At 48.4% G+C, this 21,264-nt stretch overlaps 1 protein-coding gene across 3 annotated transcripts; it reads left to right on the forward strand.

Annotated features, from left to right (window-relative positions):
• The first annotated feature begins 271 nt into the window (after window positions 1-271).
• Window positions 272-20,744, forward strand: PRPSAP1 (phosphoribosyl pyrophosphate synthetase associated protein 1). Of its 3 annotated transcripts, none has more exons than XM_065647588.1 (11): window positions 272-403; window positions 1,034-1,147; window positions 6,926-6,978; window positions 7,905-7,971; window positions 11,003-11,175; window positions 11,560-11,675; window positions 12,330-12,385; window positions 12,885-13,030; window positions 18,081-18,151; window positions 18,855-19,001; window positions 19,662-20,744. In XM_065647588.1, the coding sequence occupies exons 2-11, from the start codon at window positions 1,065-1,067 to the stop codon at window positions 19,818-19,820; spliced, it is 1,071 nt and encodes a 356-aa protein (XP_065503660.1). In that variant the 5' UTR covers window positions 272-403; window positions 1,034-1,064; the 3' UTR covers window positions 19,821-20,744. The 3 variants fall into 3 exon arrangements, with proteins under 3 accessions (XP_065503660.1, XP_065503661.1, XP_065503659.1); XM_065647589.1 differs by lacking the exon at window positions 272-403 and adding an exon at window positions 507-906; XM_065647587.1 differs by lacking the exon at window positions 272-403 and having other exon boundaries at window positions 964-1,147.
• The last annotated feature ends 520 nt before the right edge of the window (window positions 20,745-21,264 follow it).

The following is a 21,264-nucleotide window of genomic DNA, read 5'->3' on the forward strand; positions in this document are numbered from 1 at the left end:
GGAGGACCTTGGAGAGCCCGATAGCGAGTGTTCCCCTGGGAAACGGTGCAAAGAGCAGCAGCAGCTCCAGCAGCACCTCAGGACCGCCGTCCCACCGCCGCCACAGCCCACGGGTCCGGCAGAGCCGTGGGGCGGCGGGTTTCCGGTTCCCGTCCGTCCCACCGCGCTCAGCCCGGACGCCTCCCGCCCCGTACACCATAGAGCGAGGCTCGAGCGTCGCCGCGCCGCTTCCGCCGGCACGGCCGCCATCTTAAGCACGGGCAGTGAAGCCGCCGCACTGAGGCCGCGCCTCGTACCGCCGGGGAGAAGAGGGAGGTGGGCGCGCTGCCAGCCACACTCGGGGAGCGGGCTGTGCATCCCCCGAGGAGGGGGAGTTTACGCCGTTTTCACGCCTCCTCCTCAGGTACCGGCGCCGCTCGGGCAGTGGCTGATGCCCCTCTCTGTGCGGGGAGAGCGCGGCCGCTGCGCCCTCACCTAAGATGGCGGCGGGGGCGGTCTCCCGCGGACACGATGGCGGCGCAGGGCGGCCCCGCTGCAGCCGGCTGGCGGGGCTCGCTCGGCTGGCTGAGGGGACGGGGCCCCTTGCAGCCTTGCTGCCTCACAGGGAACCCCCTTCCCAGACTTCCCGCCCTCCCTCATCTCCCCCCCACCTTCCCCAGCCAGAGGGAACCCCTTCCCTGCCCGGCCGCCCCCCCATCTCGGGGTCACTTGTCCCCTGGTGTCTGAGGTGCCTCTGGGTGAGCGGGGGCGGGTTTGGGCTGGGCTGAGCCCAGGCCTGGCTGCGGGGGGATGCTCTGCAGGGAACCCGTTCCCCCCCGGGAGCGCTGCTGTTCGGTTTATTTTCACATTCGTATTTCCTCCCCCCCGTTTCACACGGGCCACAGCAGCGGAGCAGCCGAATCGCAGGTAGCGGGAGGGTTCCGCTCCTCCTCCTCCTCCCCACCCCTTGTGGGGCGGTGATAGTGGCGGAGAGGAAGAGAACGATGCCACGGAAGCTGTTGTTGCCTTATAAATCTGTTTTTTCTCACTTCAGAGCTCCGCCGGGGCTGCACGACTCCCTGGCGATGAACGCAGCCAGAAGTGGCTACCGGGTCTTCTCGGCCAACTCCACGGCAGCCTGCACCGAGCTGGCCAAGAGGATCACGGAGTAAGTTCCTTCTCTTCCAAGTTTCTTTTCCCCTCCCCGAGCAGCAGGATCTGTGCAGAGCGGCTGGAGAGGCTCCTGGTGTCCCCCCGCCTTCCCAAGCCAGAGGCGCCTGCTGCAAACACCTTTGCAGGGGAGGTTCAGCAGCTCTGCCCTTTTCCTCCGCAGCGCCAGCTCATCCCTCCTGATAACTCGGTTGGAGCCAGCGATGAAAACAGACGATCTGCATTCTGCCTCTTGATTCTCTGACACCCATTTTGATGCTGGAAAGGCCGGGTTGCAGCAAAGGCTGTTAGTTTTGGGAAGGGAGGAGGTGAAACTGGGCTGAACAAACTTCAGAAAACGTTTTAACCGCTTTGGGAGATGCTCAGAACTTTCTCTGCTGCTTTGTGCGGGGACAGGTTGGCAACCTCCTTTGCTCAAGAGCTTCTGTGCTCGGAGAGTGTTGCATGTGCAGACCTGGGTGCAACACCTGCAGTTGCACTGAGCAAAGTGGATCAGTTAATCTGCACTTTGGTGGGGCAGGAAAGATGGGCAGCACATGCTGACAAAAGAGGATTTAGCTTAGGGATAGAAGAGAGCCCCTTTTTGTCCAGCCCATCAATTGGGGCAGAGTTTGACCTGGGCTTGGCAGGGATGGATGCGCCGGGTCCTGCTGCCGGAGGTGTGGAACAGCTGGCTCTGAAACAGGGCTCTTGGCGCTCAGAGCAGTGCTGGGTTTCCCCCAGCACTTGATCTTTTGTTCTGAGTTAGTTTGCTTCAAATCAGGGCACCTGGCGTGTGTGCACTCCCTGCTGAAAGTGGTTTTCTAAGAGGCAGGAAGCTGTGGATTTGGGGAGCTGTCATCCTGAAGCAGGATTTGGGTTTCCTTTCTGTTTCCTCTCAGCTACGGTTCATGGGAAGCTGCTCCCAAGATTGAGAGGACTAGGGTGTGCTTAGACTGGAACCATTACTAAATACAGGTGTGCGGGCACCTTTAACTGCGAGACCATTTTGCTCTTTGTCCAGCTAGCTTAACAAACAGTGTGTTCAATCCCAACACAGATTATCTCCATGAAGCTGACTTGGCTGTTTGGCTGGGATCGCTGGTGTCGATGGGACACATGGTGGATAACAGCGATGGACTTCTTTGGGTGTGAGGCAGCAAGAGAAACCTTTGTGTTTGGGAGTGGAAAGCTCTTTTTCGTCCATGTATTTTTGCTGCATTGGGTCAGTTCCGTATCACTTTCCCTTCACTGATATAACTCTGAAAAGAAAGTCCCTCTATAAAAAAGTTTTGCTGCAGAGATGGGTCGTGGTTTTACAAGGCTTGTCCTGTTGTGTCAACACTGAACAAAGCTGAAGTCCCCTGGGGACGAGCTCCAAGTTCTCAGGACCGAAAGAGCAAACAGGCAATCTTTATTCTCTGCTCTTTGTCTTTAAATAACTCACTTTTTTGTAAAGATGTGATGAGAAGAGACACAGAGCAGGCTTCTCCGGGCTGTGTGACGTGCTGCTGTAACCCTGCGCAGGGTTCCCAGGGATGCTCTGAGGGGGAATGACAGCAGGATCCAGAGAGCAACCTCCTGGCTTCCCTTAGGAGCGCAGGGCTGTCTCAACCCGTTTGTAATCCATCCCTTGTTTTTTCAGGTCACAAAAGATGCGTGATTGCTGGCTGTCCCACTGTGTCACATCCCAGCCCGCGTTTTGCTGGGGAGTCAGCTGCGCCTCTTAATAGGGTTGGAGCAGTCTTACAAGGGTGAGTCTGTCCTCTAATATTGTGCGTTCTTTTTAAAGTTTTTTTATGACCCTTAGTATGAGTAGTAAAAGAACTTTAAAACAACACACAATATTGGGAGTAGGGCCCCTTGAGGCACTTGTCCATCCAGGCTCTGTTGCTCTTTACCTGTAGGTATGTTAAAATCAGTACTTGAGGAGTCCTGGCTTATCCTTTTTTAAAATCTCAGGCCTGAGGAGGAGCAGAGTGACATAAACCAGACATAAAAAAGCTGTTCAATCTCCTGGCTTCATTTAATGCAAAACTTCCAGAGTTGCTTTCGATTCAGGCTCTTGAGTGTGGCATTCTGGCACGCTTCCCATCTTTACAGTTTCCCATTATGCATTCTGGTCTGGTTATAGGAGGAATGACTAAATGGTTAATCTTTCACTTTGAGTTTCCGGAGCTTTGGTTTACGTTAGTGTCTGCTAGGGAGAAGAGATGGTTCTGGTTTATGAGAACCAACTACCTTGTGAAACTTTAAATAATAAAGATGCTCCTAAGATTCAGGACCACTGAAACATAAAGAAAACCGTATGTTCACTTGTATATTATAAATCGAGAGGGATATTTTTTTAATTCTTTCCCAGATGGAATGAAGACTCCTGCTGTAATTAGGACACTTGGCACCTGATTACAAGCTGCATTTGCAGGGGAGAAAGATGATTTCTGTGACCAGTGCTGATCCCTGATGGGCCTTGTATGCTGCTGTGGGGAGGGAGGTCTAGCAAATATTTTTAATCTCTGGAGTCCAACAGATGCGCTGAGATCTCCTGCTGGCTGCAGCGTTTGGCACAGAGGGCACAAATACTGGATATGAAACCAGGGTGATGGTTTCTGTGAGTGAGCAGAAGGTGAGCCCTGCTTTTGGGAGACATGGCACGTTAGGAGGATTCTCAGGAGCGTTCCTCAGCTGAAGGAAGGAGCATTTCTGATGGGATGGAGGAAGAATAATGGCAGCCTTCCTTGTTCAGTCTTCCTTCGACAATAACTTTACTTCTTTAATGTCTTCTAGGTGCTTGTCATAGAGTAGGAGAAGGAAATGCAGTCCAGACTGAAAGCCCTTCCCAGCGGTACTGAAACATGCTTTGGTGGCATGAAATACTGCAAGTGAGCTTGACTCTTGAATTTTGATTCAGCTAAACATCAAGTCTCTTTAAACTGACCGTCCTTTGTCTCGAGAGGCTGATACAGTGGCTTTTGACAGCCTTCAGAGGACGTTTTAAAGTGCAGTCTAACACAACCGTGTGCTGTTTCCTAAAATACTCCAGTGTGTCACTTCCTCATTAAACTGTAGGTGACTTATGTGCTGTTCACATTTAGGCTTTGAATTTGAGACAGATTTTATAAACAGTGTTGTAGCCACAGCTTAATATCCTCTTGCTGTGTGTTGAAACTGTGGAAAGTTAGATCATCTTTCCTGAGCAGACAGAGAGATTTCAGATCAATATGAATTTTTGCTGGCCAGTTGTTCTGAGTAGGATGTTTGAAGCCATAAAGAGAATTTTTCTCTTAGATGTTCTCAGGTCCTAGAGGAGTTGGTTTAGTGACGGAGCTGCTGAGCGGATGGCAGAGTGAGGAGCTGGGCTTTCCCCATCAGGAGCAGTGAGTGGTCACACAGAGAAAGCTTGTGTTGAGGTGACGTTAAAAACTTCAAAAGCTGGAGCAGTAACACCTTGATCCCGCTGCACTGCGCTTGGCAGGACCACATGTCCAGAGCTTTTTTAGAACAGGTCTCAGTTCTGAGGACTGCTGCTTTTAAAAACAAAAATGACACCAAACTGGGTTTCTGTCTCTCTTGGATGCAGAAGGGAGCTTCCAGAAGTGAACTTCGGCTCTGGTGTCTGCTCAGTGCTGGTTAATAAGTGAAATTCCTGTGAATTCTGTAAAATCAGCCTGACCGTTCTCCAGTCTTAAACAATTCAGAATCAGCAAAAGCCCCCATCTTCCTGTAGCCAAATACTGCACCACACAGTGTAGCTTTTGTCGATGGAGCTCATCTTGCTTGGAGATGTGACTTATCTACAGGACCTAAAGTATTATTTTTGCAAGAAGCAGCTGTATCTGGGCAGGGGGTGTGTGCTCTGGGTTACCTGTAGTTGCAGCCATTCCTTCCCTTGTGTAGATGTGCCCGTGTGTGCAGACAAGTGGTACGATAATTGTGATTCTGCCCCTTAGGTTCGACAAGCTGAGCTGTTCAGTATCCCCCTTTCCATCGGGGAGCAAACTTGCGTTTCCGATTTCTCGTTTCAGCAGCACAGAAACCGCCTCGCTGCTGTATGGTCCGAACCGTGGAGCACTGGGCTCTGCTTTCTTCTTGCCAGCTGCGTCCTCGCAGAGCATCACAAAGCTCCACCGGGTGTGTTTGCCACCTCTTAGCATTGGAAGTGCCGCCCTCCAAGGGGTGTTTTGCTGAGATGTGTCCAGCTGGACTGTTTCTGAAGCTTTCCCTCCTTCCATGAGATGCAGGGTTGACCAAAGGCACTTGCACAGCCTCGTTAATGGACCTTTTTTTCTATTAGTGAGGTAGGAATGTGCTGTCTGCAGTGAAGTCGGGGCACACGTGCCTTCAAAGGGAGCTTGCAAGGCTTGCTGTGTGGTTTTGGAGGAACAAGTGTGAGTCATTAGACGTTTCCCCCCACACATGGTTTTGTTTTGTGTGAGTGCGTGTGATTATTGAGCTCGTTCGGACTTGGATGCCTTGGCAGGGGTTAAGCCAAAGCTTAGTTGTTGCAGATGCCCGATTATCATCAGAAAGACAGCGGGATCCCAATGGGCAGTGAGAACTTGAGGGATCCCATCTGCAAAACTCACCTGGATTAGAGGTTTCCCTGCCCTGCAGGGTCCCCAGGTGACACTGCAGTTGGTACCTGTGCCAGTTACAGTCTCGTCTGTACAATTCTCAGTGTGCTCATTTACCCACCAACCCCAGCCACGGCAAAACATCTTGCCAGACACATTACGGGGAATGTGTGCGTGCCAAATACACGCTTTGTATGCAAATATATCGCATTGCATTCGAGTGTCTGTTATCGCAGCTGTCCCGGCCACGCTTTCCAGGCCAGCTCCAGCGTGCGGGCTCGCAGCTGAGTCCAGCAGCATGCCAGGGTCGGGCTGCCTTGCTCCTTTACTTCTGAAAGAACAAATCTTTGTGGCAGTTGAAGGACAAGGCCGAGTCTGTGGCTGTGGAGATGCGGAGAGACCAGGGGAAAGCCAGCGACAGATGTGGGCTCTTCATTTGGGGTTAGTCCCGATGCACATAATTTTGGCCTGTGTCCAGGTAAATGCAGTTTATATGCAGACAGGAAACTGCCGCCGTAATCAACGTGTCGAACAAAGGTATTTTGGAGTCAAAATACTGATGGATTACTTGTCAGTACAGTTAAATACAGAAGTGTCACCTGAGGAAATAGTCTACCTTTTGGAGCCTTTTAAAATGCTCCTCAAAAGGAGTATTTCTTATATAAGAAATAAATTAAAAAAAAAAAAAAAAGGTGAGTAACTGTAATCTTTGTTGTGATGAATGTTGTAGGTTTGACATTTGAGAAGAGGAAGGAGTAATTTGAAAAAATGAGTGAACTTTTTGAAGTTTATGATCTGAATTATTTCAGAAGGAAAGTTGGAGCGGGGGGGGAGAGAAAGACGTGGGAGTCAAAAAAAGTGACTCAGTTGCCATTAATCAAGTCTGACTAAATGATTAATGTTTAGCTCCACAGCAGACCCACCTAAGGTGGCATTGATGGCAAGATGTCCTTTGCCGTCAGGAATCACAGCTTCTGGTCAGTCGTACGAGGACTGGCATCGACCTGCTACAGAGGAACGTGTCCCGGGGTCTGTCCCAGGGCCCTCAGAGGGAAGGAGACCCCAGGGAAGGGGCGGCTGTGTGGTTCTGCAGCCTGCCTGGGGCACTCTGCTCCCTGCTAGGCAGTGCTGTGGTTTGTTGGCGTGTAATCTTTGGTCAAATCTCTGTTTTGGATCATGAACTGCTGGGTTCTTCCATTTTTCATTTTCTTATTTCTCTCCAGGCGTCTGGGTGCTGAGCTGGGGAAATCTGTGGTGTACCAGGAAACCAATGGAGGTAGGAGGAATCTTTACTATTTGCAACTGTTTGAGGTAATCTTAGAAATACCAGGTAGCTGCTTCTGCCAAACCTGTCGAATAAGTGCAGCAAGTCAACTGTGATTGCTCCTGCTGCGGCTGGCAGTGCTAAAGCTCCATGTCTGACCTCAGACAAAGCAATTAAATGTGTTCCTTGTTTTCCTGTTGTCTTGTTTGCTCATCAGCTGATTCTCCTCTAAAGGAGAGTCCTACCTTGGATGTTAGCTGCTACAAAATCTTACACGCCCTTGTGCTTAGCAAGACATTTCCCAGGTTTAAAAGCAATGGCCTGCTTTCTAAGTGTCTGCCTTGCAAACTTGAACGTGATCCTCTTCTTCCAGCCCTCCCCTGCCACAAACAGTTTATAGCTGCCCTAGCAAGGACCTGTCTCTTGCCTTAAAGAGCGCAGGTTCAGGGCCGTGCTGGGGAGCGTGCCTCTTGGAGCTTGCTGTCGTCTTTAAACATAGGAAGTGTCTGTTTTCAGATGCTGGGCTAAAACATAAGGATATTGGCTAACAGAGTTCAGTGGCTAAGAGTCATTGACTGTTTTGAGACCTCAGTTACTGTGTTTGCAAGAGCCTAGAACCAGAGAGCCGATATGGGTGAGAGGAAGGGCTGGAAACGGTGCTGGTAGGCATGAGGGTTTATGATAGTTCTGTGGCTCCTACAGCCAGAACGGGCCACGCTGTGTGAAAGCTGCTGTGGTGATGGTCAGGTTGGTGTTGGGTTCGTGCCGGTGTGAGCTCACTGCCCTTTGGGGTTAGCTGTAAATCAAGTTGCTTGCTACAAGGTCTGAAGTGCTTCGCTGCACAGCACATCACTCTGCTTTCAGCGGAGTTATGCTGTGTTATCACTGTAAGCCTGGTGTTTGGAAACAAAACTGACTGTGCTTTCAATCCCCTTCAGAAACAAGAGTTGAAATAAAAGAATCCGTCCGGGGACAGGATATCTTCATTATACAGACAATCCCCAGGTAAGGGACGGTTTTACAGCTGTGATGTGCTTTGAGTTTCTGGTTCACAGATGGTTCGATAGGTTTGCTCACCATTAGCCAAGCTAGCAGAAGGTGGAAGGGAGCCACAATGATACACAAATGATAACTGCAAAATTACCAGCTATGAGCCAGGGAGATGCTGTTTTCAGAGATGAGGTATTGATAGGATGTCTTTTGCACAGTTAGCAAAACAAGGATATTCCTGCTCTGGTACCTTTTTCAGGTGACCAAATTCTGCTCAGATTTTGGTGCTCACAAAAACGAGTAAGTACCAGAGCTCAAGCAGATAGCAGAATTCCCTGGAAACAGAATTTTTTTTCTTGCTTGCTGAAGAAATAGAGCCCAGTGAGAATTGAAGTTTATTCCCTCTTAGTAATGCTTGGCCTCTTGTTAAAGAAATCAGTCGGACCACAAGATCAGGTTGCTCACCTCTGGGGTTCCTCTTGCAGGCTGAGACATTTTCCTAGAGCTCATTTCTCTCCAGAGAGATGCTCCAAGTGTTTCCTCCCTCAGGGAGCAAGTAAATCACTGCAAGGTGAAAACCCACTGAATCAGGATTATGTTTTGTGTGAATAGTGCCATGGTGTTGTCCCTTGTGAGAGAGCTCTCTGAAATCACTTGTAACTGAGAACTGTGTAAGCAAGAAACAGAGAAGGTATTCAGAGTGATAACTTGTAGTATTAGGGACAGCAATAGTTTTGGGAGGAGAAAACCTACCCTGATTTTAATTTGTCGATCCCCTTGTTTTTCCATAAACTGAATTCAGTGATGTGGGCTAAGAAATGGGTCCTTTTTAGCCAAAATGTCCAGGACCCTTCAGGCAAGGAGCCACTGTTGTGCAGCCAAGTCATCTTTTATTCTTAAACTGCAGCTGTGCTTTGCTGCATTGCTCCAGAGGACAGGTTCAAGGGCATCTCCATTTTGCTGTGGGTTTCAGGGAGCTTTGCAGGAGAGAAAAACAACAACTGTGTTGATTAATCTGAGGATAGGACTTCCATGCTCAGTAGCAGTTTGAAAAGCAAACAAAATATTAGGACTTAGTAGGAAAGGAGTAGAGAGGGAAACAACCTTGTTATGCTGCAGTGTGAATTCTCAGCCTGCATCTTAAATGCAGAGAGAGAGAGAACAGAAGGACCCGAATATTTGATATTTGATAGAAGCTCCCTGTCCAAAAAGCCTACAGCAGAACTAAACCAGTGACAAAGACAAGTATCGTCCAGGACTGTTGGTGTGTGGACAAGCATTCATATGAGGGAAAACCAAATGGCTCCTGTTTAGACTGTGGAAAAACAAAGTAGTTTTTCTCCTCCAGTAACTTCTCCATCAGTGTAGCTACCAGCGTCCCACAGCAGCACCGGGACTGCTGGTGCCTTTTGGAATCAGTGGTAACACTTTCTCCCAGGAGCAGTCTGGTTCTCTATCTGCTTTCCATGTGAATATATATATATATATACATTTTTTAAAAAGTAATTTGAAAAATAGCAATGGAAAATATTGCATTTTTGGATGACCTTTAAACAGGCTTAAACTTGGCCGCTTTGTTTTTACACAACACTGATAGCAGCATCTTTTTCCAATCTCGTGGCCCCACTGGCACAGCTAAAACACCAAAGGGAAGAAGTGGCTCTTTGTCTGCTCGTTGTCCTGTGTGGCAGGGGCTTTGTTTTATGTAATTCTTGGCTGGGTGCTTCAGAGCTAACAAAGCTTTCTTGTGTGCAAACAACATTGTGCGTGAGGGCCGGGGGCAGCAGGAGAGCAGAGACCCGGGGCACTCACAGCTGAAGAGACACAAATGGAGGTTGATTTCTGAAGGGAGGGGGACCAGTGGAGAAATGGGGGTGGTTAGAGGTTTGTCATGGGTCACACACAAACAGAGGCTTGGGAAATGGTATCTGAGCTCTCAGGGAAGCCCTCCCCAGTGGTCAGGAGGAAGAGGGGTTCTCGAATATCTTTCAGCTGCTCTGTGCTGTTTATTCCTCTGCTGCTGTTGGGAAAGATGCCCCGGTCAGCCCCTGCTCCGTCACCTCCAGGGCTGAGCCACCCCCGTGTGACCCTCCTGGGGACCAGGCTGGGGACGTGGGGTGTCATTTGAGGCTGTGCTGAAAGCTCCCAAGCGAGGGCATCTGTGCTGTGCGAGGGTTCCCTGTCCCTCCGTCTCCTCTGAAGTGGATGTTCTTCAGTTCCCAAATGTTCTCGAGTCAGTTTGTGAGGATGCAGGCAGTGTCTCTTGGTTTTGAGGAGCTAAAAGGGCTTGGCTATTTCCACAATGAATTCAGGTGCAGATTAACACACTCCTGCAGGGCCACTTCAGCCGTCATGGTGAAGCTAGCTGAAAATGGGTGTTCATTGTGTGTGTTCCTTGCTGTGGTCTGTAGATATGTTCTGCCAACATTGCTTTTTCTGATTTTTCTTGCAAGTAAAAGTCGTTTAGCATTTACTATGCTGTTGTTCCATCTCTAGATAAGCTAGCTAGCGTGGAGATGCTGACCTCCATCAAAATCATGTGTCTGGAGTTTGTACTGCTCCAGAATGCAGTATTTCTTAAGGCAGGAAAAATAACCTGCCTTATGTTGTTAAGAATAAAAATACCCCAATAAATCCAGTGTGGATGAAGTTGTACTGGCTGCATGTGTGCTGCTTCTTTAAAAGGCTATTTTATTTCAAAATGCACTGTATGAAGTGACGTTTGTTCCAACATAATAAAAAAGGCATTTTTTCATTTATGATGATGAAGAGAAATCACCATACACCTTAGTGTTAGAATACAAAATCCAATTCCATTTCATAGCTCTCGAGTGCTGGAGTCGTGTCCTGTGCATGTAACAGTTGATTGTGATGTGCTGTGGCTTGATGGAAGGAGCTTTAAGATCGCAATCTGGGTCTTGCATACATTAGGATAAGATGTAGCACTGTTTGTCTGGAAGTTTGAGGAGAGGTATTGGTTTAAAAGGAAAAGAAGTTGCATTGGGAAAACACCCACTAATTGTGAAATGGTTTTTGGATCTCCCAGGGATGTGAACACCGCTGTCATGGAGCTGCTGATAATGGCGTACGCACTGAAGACGTCCTGTGCCAGGAACATCATCGGGGTCATCCCATACTTCCCCTACAGCAAACAGAGCAAGATGCGCAAGAGGGGCTCCATAGTCTGCAAGCTGCTGGCATCGATGCTGGCCAAGGCTGGTGAGTGTCACTGGGACGCTGCTGGGCATCCCAGAGGGTGTCTGTCCCTCCTTCCTTCTCCTGCTCGATGTGGGGACGTGCTGCCAAGCCTTTGAGCTGCTTTGGCTGAATCCATTTTCTTCACCTTCATTTTATTTCTTTGTAACTCGCACCTGGGGAAGTGGCCTAGAAGTGTCATGTTGAAATACGGTGTCAGCCTAGTGCTGGGACTTACCACATGCCTGTTTCTCATTATGTCTGTGGAACTTTTTACGTTAACCTGTTTATGCTTGTTATATCACATGGCATAATAGTCTGAGTAATAGCTAAAATAGATGTTTGAGGAACTCCAGCCACGTAGGAGTCATCTTAATGAATTGCTATCTTTTTTTTTTTTTCCCTTAGGTTTAACACATATTATCACTATGGACCTTCATCAAAAGGAAATTCAAGGTTTCTTCAGCTTCCCAGTAGACAACCTGAGAGCATCCCCTTTCTTGCTTCAGTATATACAGGAAGAAGTGAGGTTACTCTAGTTCTATATATATCAACTTGTCTTTATGTGATAGCAGCATTGGGCCTCTGATCATGCAGAGGTTGTGCTGCCAGGCCAGTCGTTCTGTTCATTAATTCTTTCTTAGTGGGTACCTATTGCATGTTCCTCAGTAAAGTGGAAAAATGTTATATTATATTGCATGATCGAACTCTTGACCATAAGCATGCTCTCTGTAGATTCACTGCCATTTGAGAGATGCTCTTTATGCTTCTGCCTCTGATCACCTTTTAAATCCTGTTAAACTGTCTCCCCTTGCTCTTTGTTCTGTGCTGGATGTCTGACTGCTCTGAATTATTGATAGACTTTGTCTTGGGCTGAGCGTAGGAATGCTGAGCACAGCGGGGCTGAGGGCAGGGCATGGAGGTTTTCTTTTCCGCGTGCAAAAGATGATGATTTGTGCCCACGTGGTGAGAACAAGGCTTCCCCGTACCAGGAGAGCGGGCACTGGGTTCGGACCTTCCCCTGCAGACAGAAGTAGCTGCAGCTGGTCCAACTGCCCCTCTAGTTTCTTACCACAGAATGAAGATTTGGGGCCAGGGAAAGGGAGTGGGTGTGATTCTTCAGCCATGTATCAAATCACAAGAAGGTCTTTACTTAAATAACTTTTTATCACATCCAGATTCCAGATTACAGAAACGCAGTTATCGTAGCCAAATCTCCTGATGCAGCTAAAAGGTAAATGGATGCTTTATTAGCTGGTTAAAAGTCACTTGGAAAAAGATCTGGGCTGATGGGAAACACACCAGGAAAAATATGGGAGGGTTGCAAATGGATCAGCAATCTGGTCCATAGCCTTTTGTGGCTGGAAATGGGATGGATGTCTGTAGTGGTGCAGAGGGGCAGCTGAATTTTGCAGTCCCAGCCTCGTGGGAGTAAACTCTGGAGGTCTCTGCTGCTGCGGAGCTGGGTGGTTCACCTGGGGCCAGGATCGCACTCGCTGCATGGGTTCCAGCAGTGCCTGACCACCTCAGAAAGTGTTTAGTTTATGGAGGAATGCCTGTGGTGGAGCCAAGGAGAAGAGTGGGCTTTGGGGTGTTAAGGAGGGATGAAAAGTCACTTCCAGTGAAGTTTCTTGCTGTTGCTTGCCCTGTGTGCTCTGGGAGCAGCCTGCAGCACTGCACTGAGGAGCTGCATCGGCCCAACGTTGTCCTGACCCGCTGTGGTTCTCCCGCAGGGCTCAGTCTTACGCCGAGAGGCTGCGGCTGGGACTGGCGGTGATCCATGGCGAGGCCCAGTGTACGGAGCAGGACATGGACGATGGACGTCACTCCCCTCCCATGGTCAAAAATGCAACAGTGCATCCTGGTCTGGAGCTGCCATGTAAGATGAAGCTTCTCTGCTTATCTTTGGGCTAAAGAAGAAAAGTTTGGTAGGAAATAGCTGTTGGTTTAGCTGTGAAGGTGGAACCAGCCTATTGGTAGTTGGACCAGTGGAATTTTTCTAATGGAAGGGTTGATACCAGCGAGTTGTAGAAGGTACAGGGCAAGGTTTTTGTTTAACTCTTCCTGGCTGGGCAGAGTGTCAGCGTTGCTCCCCTTGGCTGTGCCCACTCAACAGTGTTGGACTGACAAACCTCTGATAAAGGTGATGCTTTTACAGTGCTCAGCAGCAAAACTTGTCGAGCTCATGAAACAGAAAATAAATACAAAAGCATAACTAAGATGGGAACAGCCACTGAGACAGGCTGCTGTCCGCAGCGTGGAGGGGAGGGTTGCCCTTTGTCCTCCCCTCCTGACGCAGCCGATGTTACTGCTGGAGATTTTCTTCGTCTTGGGAGCCTGATGATCGTGTTCCAGTGGCTGTTTTGATGAGGTTTTGCGGCTTGTGTGGCTGGGGCGAACAGGTTCTCTGAGAGCATTGCTGAGCTGCTTTGTGTGCTCTTGCCATCAGTTGATAAGCTGCTGATTTGAGAGCACAGAGCAAAGCAAAAAGGAGGAAATCTGTATTTTGGGAAATGCAACACTCTTAGTATTGTTCGTATTCCTGCAGCAGCAATCCAGCAACAACAGTAAAATCAAAACGCAGCTCCCTTTTGGAGGATTTTAGCTTTCTAGGGGGATGGTGGCAGAACAGAAATCATGAGCACAGTGAGCATGGCTGAGAACTGACGGTGAGAAAGGATCCGTGTGGCTGTGGGTGGTAAGGAGATGTCCGTCCTGCAGCCAGACTTAATTCTACTGACAGTGGCTGGGGCTACTGATAAGCATCTCCTCTTGTCTTTTGGAGTCTAAGGAGAACATTCAACCAGTGTGTAGGGAAGTAAGGCTGCAGGCATTGTACATTACCCCAGTCATTGCTCACCATGATACAATCAGTTAAACAATGCTTATGTTGCTGGTGAAGCTCCTCCTGGGCCTTGGGGAGAGGTGGAGTTTGGCAATGAAGTTTAGAACTTCACCTTGATTGTTCCCCTTCTGATGAGGGGATTTTTCCAACAAAACAGGAATTTGCATAGTTACTCTTGGCCTTTTCTTTCCCCTCCTCCTTTGAAGAGGACACTGTCCTCCAAAACATCACCAGCTCACATTTGTCCACTACCAGGACATTGATGTGACTGTATTTTTATTTCCAATCGTGTCACTTCAAGGAAGCTCAGCTGTAGGAGCTTGTGCTGCTGGAGAGTCCCATAAATGGTAGCTCATACAGAAATGTGCCCTTGTCCAATTCAGTTATTATTCCAGTGGAAAAATGTTTTCAGTCCCTAGCTATCCACACATTAACTAATTTGCTGTGTATCACCGCTTCCTTATTTTATCTCCTGCATACACTCAGCACTTGACTAATGACATTAAATTCCTGCATGCTCAAGGCGCAAATGTAAAGCAACCAAGCTGTGGCTTGGTAGCTGTTGGGGGTGAGATGTGGAGTGGGTTATGGGGTGAGCTTGTCCAGAACTCTCAGCAGAAAGTTGCTTTTCTTTCCAGTTTTCTAATCTTAGTAGATACTTGGTTCTGAGTGAGTTTTGAGTGAGCTGGGCTCTGTTACTGGAGGTGCAGAATACTGAGGTAATGTCTGTCTAAAAGCAGCCTGAGCTTCTCGTGCGTCCTGGTTGTGTCGCAGGCTCTGCCAGACAGATGTGAAAATGCAGCTGGGTCAGGGATGGCAGTGCTGGGAGTCTGCACTTACCCTCTGCGCTACGGCTCCTTTCTTGTCCAATTCAGGCAGTTGAAAAGTGTCTTCTCCCCTTGTGTGGCACATGAAACAAACCCCTGGATCAGCTTTTTCTGCTGCGTGAACTGTCATCAGCAATCCCGGTGCTGTAAGGTCTGATGGCAGATTGATGCAGGGCTCAGCCGTGTCCCCGTGGTGTCTGTGAGCGGTAGAACACGCACTACTCGCCCAGAGCTCTGTGCCTCCTTACACCAAAACTGGCCAGAAAAACCTCCACTTCTCAAAGTAGAACCGGTCTCTGGGTCTACTCGGCCACAGCAGAAAAATGCCAAAGGTGCTTCTTAAAATGCTGTGCTAAAGCGGCAGCAGCAGCTCATGTCACTCAAAACCCAGAAATTGGAGCCTTTGAGATGGGATGTCAGTCTGAGGTGATTCTTTGTGGTCTTTGTGTCTCGGAGCTTGCAGCTGGCTGGGGGCCGTGCTTTGACAAGTGCATGGGGGCTCTTTGCGTGTCCTCGTCCTGGAGAAAAGGAGTGGAGCACCAGCTGTTAAACCATTTCAATAGATTTGGAATTCTGTGATTTATGCAGATAGCTAATGGTCTGCTCCAAACCCAGAGCCCAGCAAACCACCGTGAAGGAAGAGAGTTTGGGTGAAAACTGGAGTGACCGTGGTCTGTTCCTACTCCCTTACGCCCATCTCTTTCCCCTGTTTGGGCTGGGCACAGGGATGTTCTCTGTCCTTCAGGTCTCTCCACAAAACAGTTAATTCTTGAGCAGCCTTTTGCTCATTTACTCTGTTGTAAATACAGCATCGCTTTACTTGTGATTATCACTTTAATACACACTGTCAGCTCCATAACAAATTTGTTTTAGCATTCCTTCACCCATTTTTGACTGCTCGATTAAAGCAACAGGTTTATGCACTGGGAAATGCTGCTGCTTCATGCCAGTGATCATCACGCCTTTGGCGTATGTTACATCAGAATGAAAGCGTGGGTTAGAGCGTTTGGCTCATTAACTTATTTCTCCGCCACCCCTCAGTGTTCTTCGATATCCTGTTTCTTTAAAAAAATGGTAGTTGGTTTTTTTAAATCTCTTTTCTTTATTCCCCCCCTGCCCAGAAGCTACAGATACCATAAGCACCTTTTCTGAGTTTCCAGAAAAAAATAGCAACTCTTTTAACCTAAACTTGTACATAATCCAAGGGGTCACGCCAGGCAGAAGTACACCTGTGGCTTACTCCTGTTGCCTTCTTTTGTCTACATACAAATGGAGGTTTTGTATCTGGGAGGAAAATATTCTTTATTGTTCGAATTAGTTTTCAAGCTGCCTTCTCATAGCAGTTCTGACTTGCACATCTTGGTATGTCCCAAGATTTGGAAGAAAGAGAAACTGGCCACAATAACTCTTGCATAAGCTCTCATCACGTTGGAGCAATCAAAGTTCACGTGCGATTTAATGTGGTTGTGCGTAGATCTTTGGCTTGCATTTTTTTTTTCTTCTTTTCTTTGCAGAGAAAATTGAACAAGAAAAAGGGAAAACATCTCTTTAGGATCCGGGTAGGTCGACACGCTGCCTACCATACTTCAAAAATAAAGCAAACTTGAAATACAGCATTTAAAAGCAGACAGGAGATGCAAAGCACTGCTGATGTTGCCAGCTGCTGTGTTAGCCTTTGAGCATAGCGAGGAATCTGCTTCCTTTATGGAATGGGAGGATACTGATTTGCTGAAATTTCACGTGTTTGCCAGTAAATTAGTATTGAATTTTAGCTCTCTAAGGTGTGTTCACCATTTCTTAGAGAAGAGTTTTCCCTAGCCTGGCTGTTTTAAACAGAAATGGTGCTCATCTGGGGATGCACACGAAGGATGGGATGGCAGCCAGATGTAATCCTTTTGGTATTTCACAGCTCCCACCAGGAGTTTTGTTACTGTCCAAACTGGATAATAAACTAATAACTAACCAAAGCAGGTAGGTAGTGCCTGTAATTGAAATTTATGATCTGCTTAGCTTTTGTGGTGCTTAATCCTCATTCATTACAAATACTCTTCCTTCTCATAAGAGTGTTTTCCCCTCAGGATTTAGATGTGATGTTGCATTTGATAGGAGACTCAGGAATGGCAGCGCAAGGGAGGCTGGGGAATCTGTGCTCCAAAGAGCAATTAACTCTCAAGTCCAAGGTAGCTGTGACTTTCACTGCAAAACCTAGCAGTGAGTGATGCAACTTGGGTCAAACCAGAACCATTGGACACCTTCTGTGCAGTTTTGGTAGGCTGATGGAAAACCCATCTGTAGGGTGTGCCGTGCGTGTGAAGAACAGCTCTGCACCTGAATCTTCGGAGCTGTGGAACAGTTGCTCTCGTCGCATCCCTCAGTCTGACTCGCTCGCCTGGTTTTGCTTGTGCCGTGAGTGTTCCCAGGCACTGAGGAGTGTGGGAATAGCACTGGATCAGCTGTGCAGGACGGGGAGTTCTGTGTAGGATTTTTCTGACCCAGGAGGGCAGAAATCAGCATTCAGACAGGCTTTTTGATGGGCAGCGGTGCTTGTTCTCATACCGCTCAAGTGTGGAGTATTATGTCAAAGCAGGTTATCTTAAAGGAGAAAAATACTACTATGTGGGGTGTCCAAAACTCTTTGGCATTTGAGAAGCATCTGGGGCCAGAGTGCTGGCAAGACCTGAGCTTACCAAGAGGAGAGTACAAAGTGTAGGACACTTTGCTGCACTCCTTGTAGAGCACATAAAATCTGAGGGGTGCAGGTGGGCCAGGTAAGTGTTACAAAATGCTGGGTGTTCCTGTTTGCTGCAGTGGTTAGATCAGCCTAGATTATCACCTAACACCACATTCGTGCCCAGCACTGTGTCCTTTCCATGCTGGGAGTTTTTGTACAGCATTCACTGGATAAACCAAGCGAGAGGTTTGGCTTGTGGACAGCAAGTCCCTGACCAGTATCAGAGGCTGGTTGCTGTTTGATGCGAGTCTGTAGACTGTTACATCTGGACATTCTCAGTGCATCCTAGTTCATGTTTCTGTTCTCTTTTATACTGCTATGTTATACTATGGTTTTCAGGATAAAGGATAAAGCCTGTTACATGTGTAGTTTTTGCATGAGCCAAAGCGAGTGGCTGCCCACTTGGGTGGGTGTCAGGATCATGTAAAGCACATTTGTGTCTGTGCACCAACATAAGGTGCAGTTAAGGGCTGAGCCTCTCGTGTGGTGGAGCTGACTGACCTAGGTTTTTTTAAATTTTCTTTAGTGATGATGGCCAAGGAGAAACCGCCAATAACTGTGGTCGGAGACGTTGGAGGAAGAATTGCCATCATTGTGGTATGTGTATAATGGGGAGGAGGGGGGGTGGCTTCTTCCCAGCATCTTTTCTTGAGCTGCTTTATCCCAGAGGGATAAAGAGGGATGGACTGCTGGTGTAGGGGTGGGAACGTGATTGTTCCATTGTTTTCTCCAGTTTTGCTGGTGGCTTGGGCCATTTCAGATTTCTGTTGAAAACCCTTTGTACTTCAGCACTTTAAGCCTTGAAATTTCCTCGTTCTCTTGAATCTACAAATGCCAGATGTCTACAAATACCCAAAAAATCCAGGACATGCAGAGAAATCTCCTGAAGTGTTTAAAAAAAACCCAACCAACCAAGCAAGCAAAAAAAAAAAACCTTGCTGAGCTTTTCATACTCTCTGTGCCATGCTGCAGTGTCAGGAATCAACATGCAGCTACTATCCCCATGAAAAAAATACCTTGCTGAAGATGAGGTTTTTGTGTGTGCACGAACAGGGACTAATTTGTTTCCAAGACATAGTGTTTGTTTTGCACGCTGCCAAAAGAGTCTGTGAATTAGGGAAATGGTGTTCACAGATTTAAGTTGTGCACATGGCTGTCCTTGCATCTCAGCAGCTGAAGTGGCCATAGATTATTTTTTTTGGCTGTGTGCACAGCCAAAGCTGCAGCACGTTGCAGATCCCCTCCTGCCCTGCAGGCATGGTAAACCTCTGGTTTTGATGTTACTTCTGTTTCTTCTCAGGATGACATCATCGATGACATGGAAAGCTTCGTAGCTGCTGCAGAGATCCTGAAAGAGCGTGGAGCCTACAAGATATTCGTGATGGCTACTCATGGGCTCCTGTCAGCAGATGCCCCCCGTCTCATAGAGGAATCCTCCATCGATGAGGTGCGTCTGCTTTTGGGACTGCACAGGAAGGGCTGGCACTGGGGGCTGTGATGATTTAAACCAGAAGCTGATGTTCTTCCACTGCCACATGGCTCTTCTCTGAAGTGACTGGTTGCATCAGATGCTTTCAGTTAGCTGGTTCTTCACTGGAGAGAAAAAAAAAAAAGCATGTGTGATTTATACTTGTTCAGACAGATCTGCCTCTATGTATGTTTTCTCCCTGATGCACAGATATTAGTCATCCCTGCTGGGATGCTTCCCTGGCCGCAGCTGGGTGCATGCGGCTGCTTTCTCACTGCGCAGACCTTCCACCTGCCCCTCTCCCAAGCTGACGCTGGGCTCTTGGGTACATTGAGAGGACAAGATTTCAAACCTCGCCCTTAGTTACAAACATGTAAGATCCTGAGATCGAAGTGGGACCCACCAGCCCGTGTGGAGGTGGTGGTTGTAGAGCGCTGGTTATGCTGGTCCCTCAACAGATTTGACTGTCCTGTGGTGGAGAACATTTATTTTTAATCTTTTTTTCTAACATACCAGGATTTCTCCCCGAGTGAAACAGCAGGTTTGCACCACTTGTGGAGTTTATCCAGGGTGGCAGCTCAGTGAGGGTGAGCGTATCAGCGGCACAACTAATGGTCTTTTCTTTCTGGCTCTCCATAGGTGGTAGTAACCAACACCGTTCCTCATGAGGTGCAGAAGCTGCAGTGCCCCAAGATAAAGACTGTGGATATCAGTTTGATTCTCTCTGAAGCCATCCGGCGAATCCACAACGGCGAGTCCATGGCTTATCTCTTTCGCAACATCACTGTTGATGACTAGACCTGGCGCTGCTCCTGTCCTGGCTTCCACAAGAGAAGGAAATATGCATGAAAAGGCAATACCATAAATTATAGGCGTTACACAACTGCTTATTCTTATAGAAGGGTGAAGGTTTTCAGAGACTTGAGCCATGAGATCTAATAGAAAAAAATCAACCTGACCAGCACTTTACAGGAGAATAGAAGCGGCCACTGGCAGTGGGGAGGATTACACCTTAACTGAGATGGAGAAATGAGGTGGTGGTGAATTTTTGAGTTGCTTTAAATTTTTTTTTTTTTTTTTTTTAGTGTGTTATCTCTTGCCCTGTAAAGGGGAAGAAAAGCAAAAAAGTAGTAGCTGTCAGCTGATGAGAAGAGAATAGAGACTGTTCATTGCTGCGTGTGGGCAGCCTGTGGGTTTCTGTTTCCGACCGTGACTCGCCTGAGGGCACATCGGGGAGCGCTTTGTTGGGGCGGCTGGGCTGGGCTGCTGGCGGAGCTGAGGGCACGGCAGCTCCATGCCAGCCCAGCAGCCTCAGCCCGTGCACAGCAGAGACTTTGATGGAAACTGAATAGCGGAACGTGCAGAAAGGGCGGCTCAGGGTACCCCGTAGGCAGGGCTGCTCGCAGCCTTGTGTCGGGATGCTGCGAACAAGCTCATGTGTGTCTCCCGGCAGGGCAGGGGATGCTCATTAGTGTGCTGACCTTGTTGTTGTGCGAGGCTTGGCTTGTGATTGTTCTTCAGTGGCAAGTCATGGGAGGCTCCAGCTCCTCACTGGAGCACTCATCTGCACTGCAAAACCAGGCGCAATTTCTGGTGTTGCCTGGGGCTAATGAGTTGTGGCGGCATCGTGGGGAAGAGGACTTCGAACAATATCTGTCTCTAATGCAGCTGTGCTCTCCAAAACACTAACACCAACTCTGCAATAAAAAGCGTAGGATTTTTGATTTTTGGTGCTTCCCATGAACCCTGTGCCCTCTGCCCAAGCTGCTGTGTCTGAACTCTGGGGCTGCTGCTGTAACCAGGCTCACTGGGCAGCTTGGAGCCACCTTGCTTGGGAAGGTAGGACTCGCTGTTCCTTCCTTGGGTGATGCTAATCCTTGGCTAGAGGGGACACTTGAGAAAGCAGCACAAGGTGCTTGTGAAGGGCTTTGTCTCTAGCATAAGAATTAATCCCCAAACTCTGATCTTCCCCCTTGATGAGACAGACAGAGACGCTCTAGCATCCAGCATGGATTATCCCTCCAAGCCAAATCCCAGGAGGAGTGTGCAGGGCTGGATGAGGTCTTAAGGCTGCTGATTGTTTTCCAAGTACAAGAACAGGTCGCAGCTGTGCTGTGTGACCACAGTGTGGCTCCTCAGCCTGGTGTGACAGCACTGTTGTGCTGCCCGTATTCCTGAGCACATCCACAAGTGTGCGATGTCCTTGCAGGTGCCTGTGTGCTGCCCTCTTCGGAGCCAGTAC

This window comes from Caloenas nicobarica, chromosome 18 (assembly GCF_036013445.1).
Source record: "Caloenas nicobarica isolate bCalNic1 chromosome 18, bCalNic1.hap1, whole genome shotgun sequence".
NCBI classification, from domain to species: Eukaryota; Metazoa; Chordata; class Aves; order Columbiformes; family Columbidae; genus Caloenas; species Caloenas nicobarica.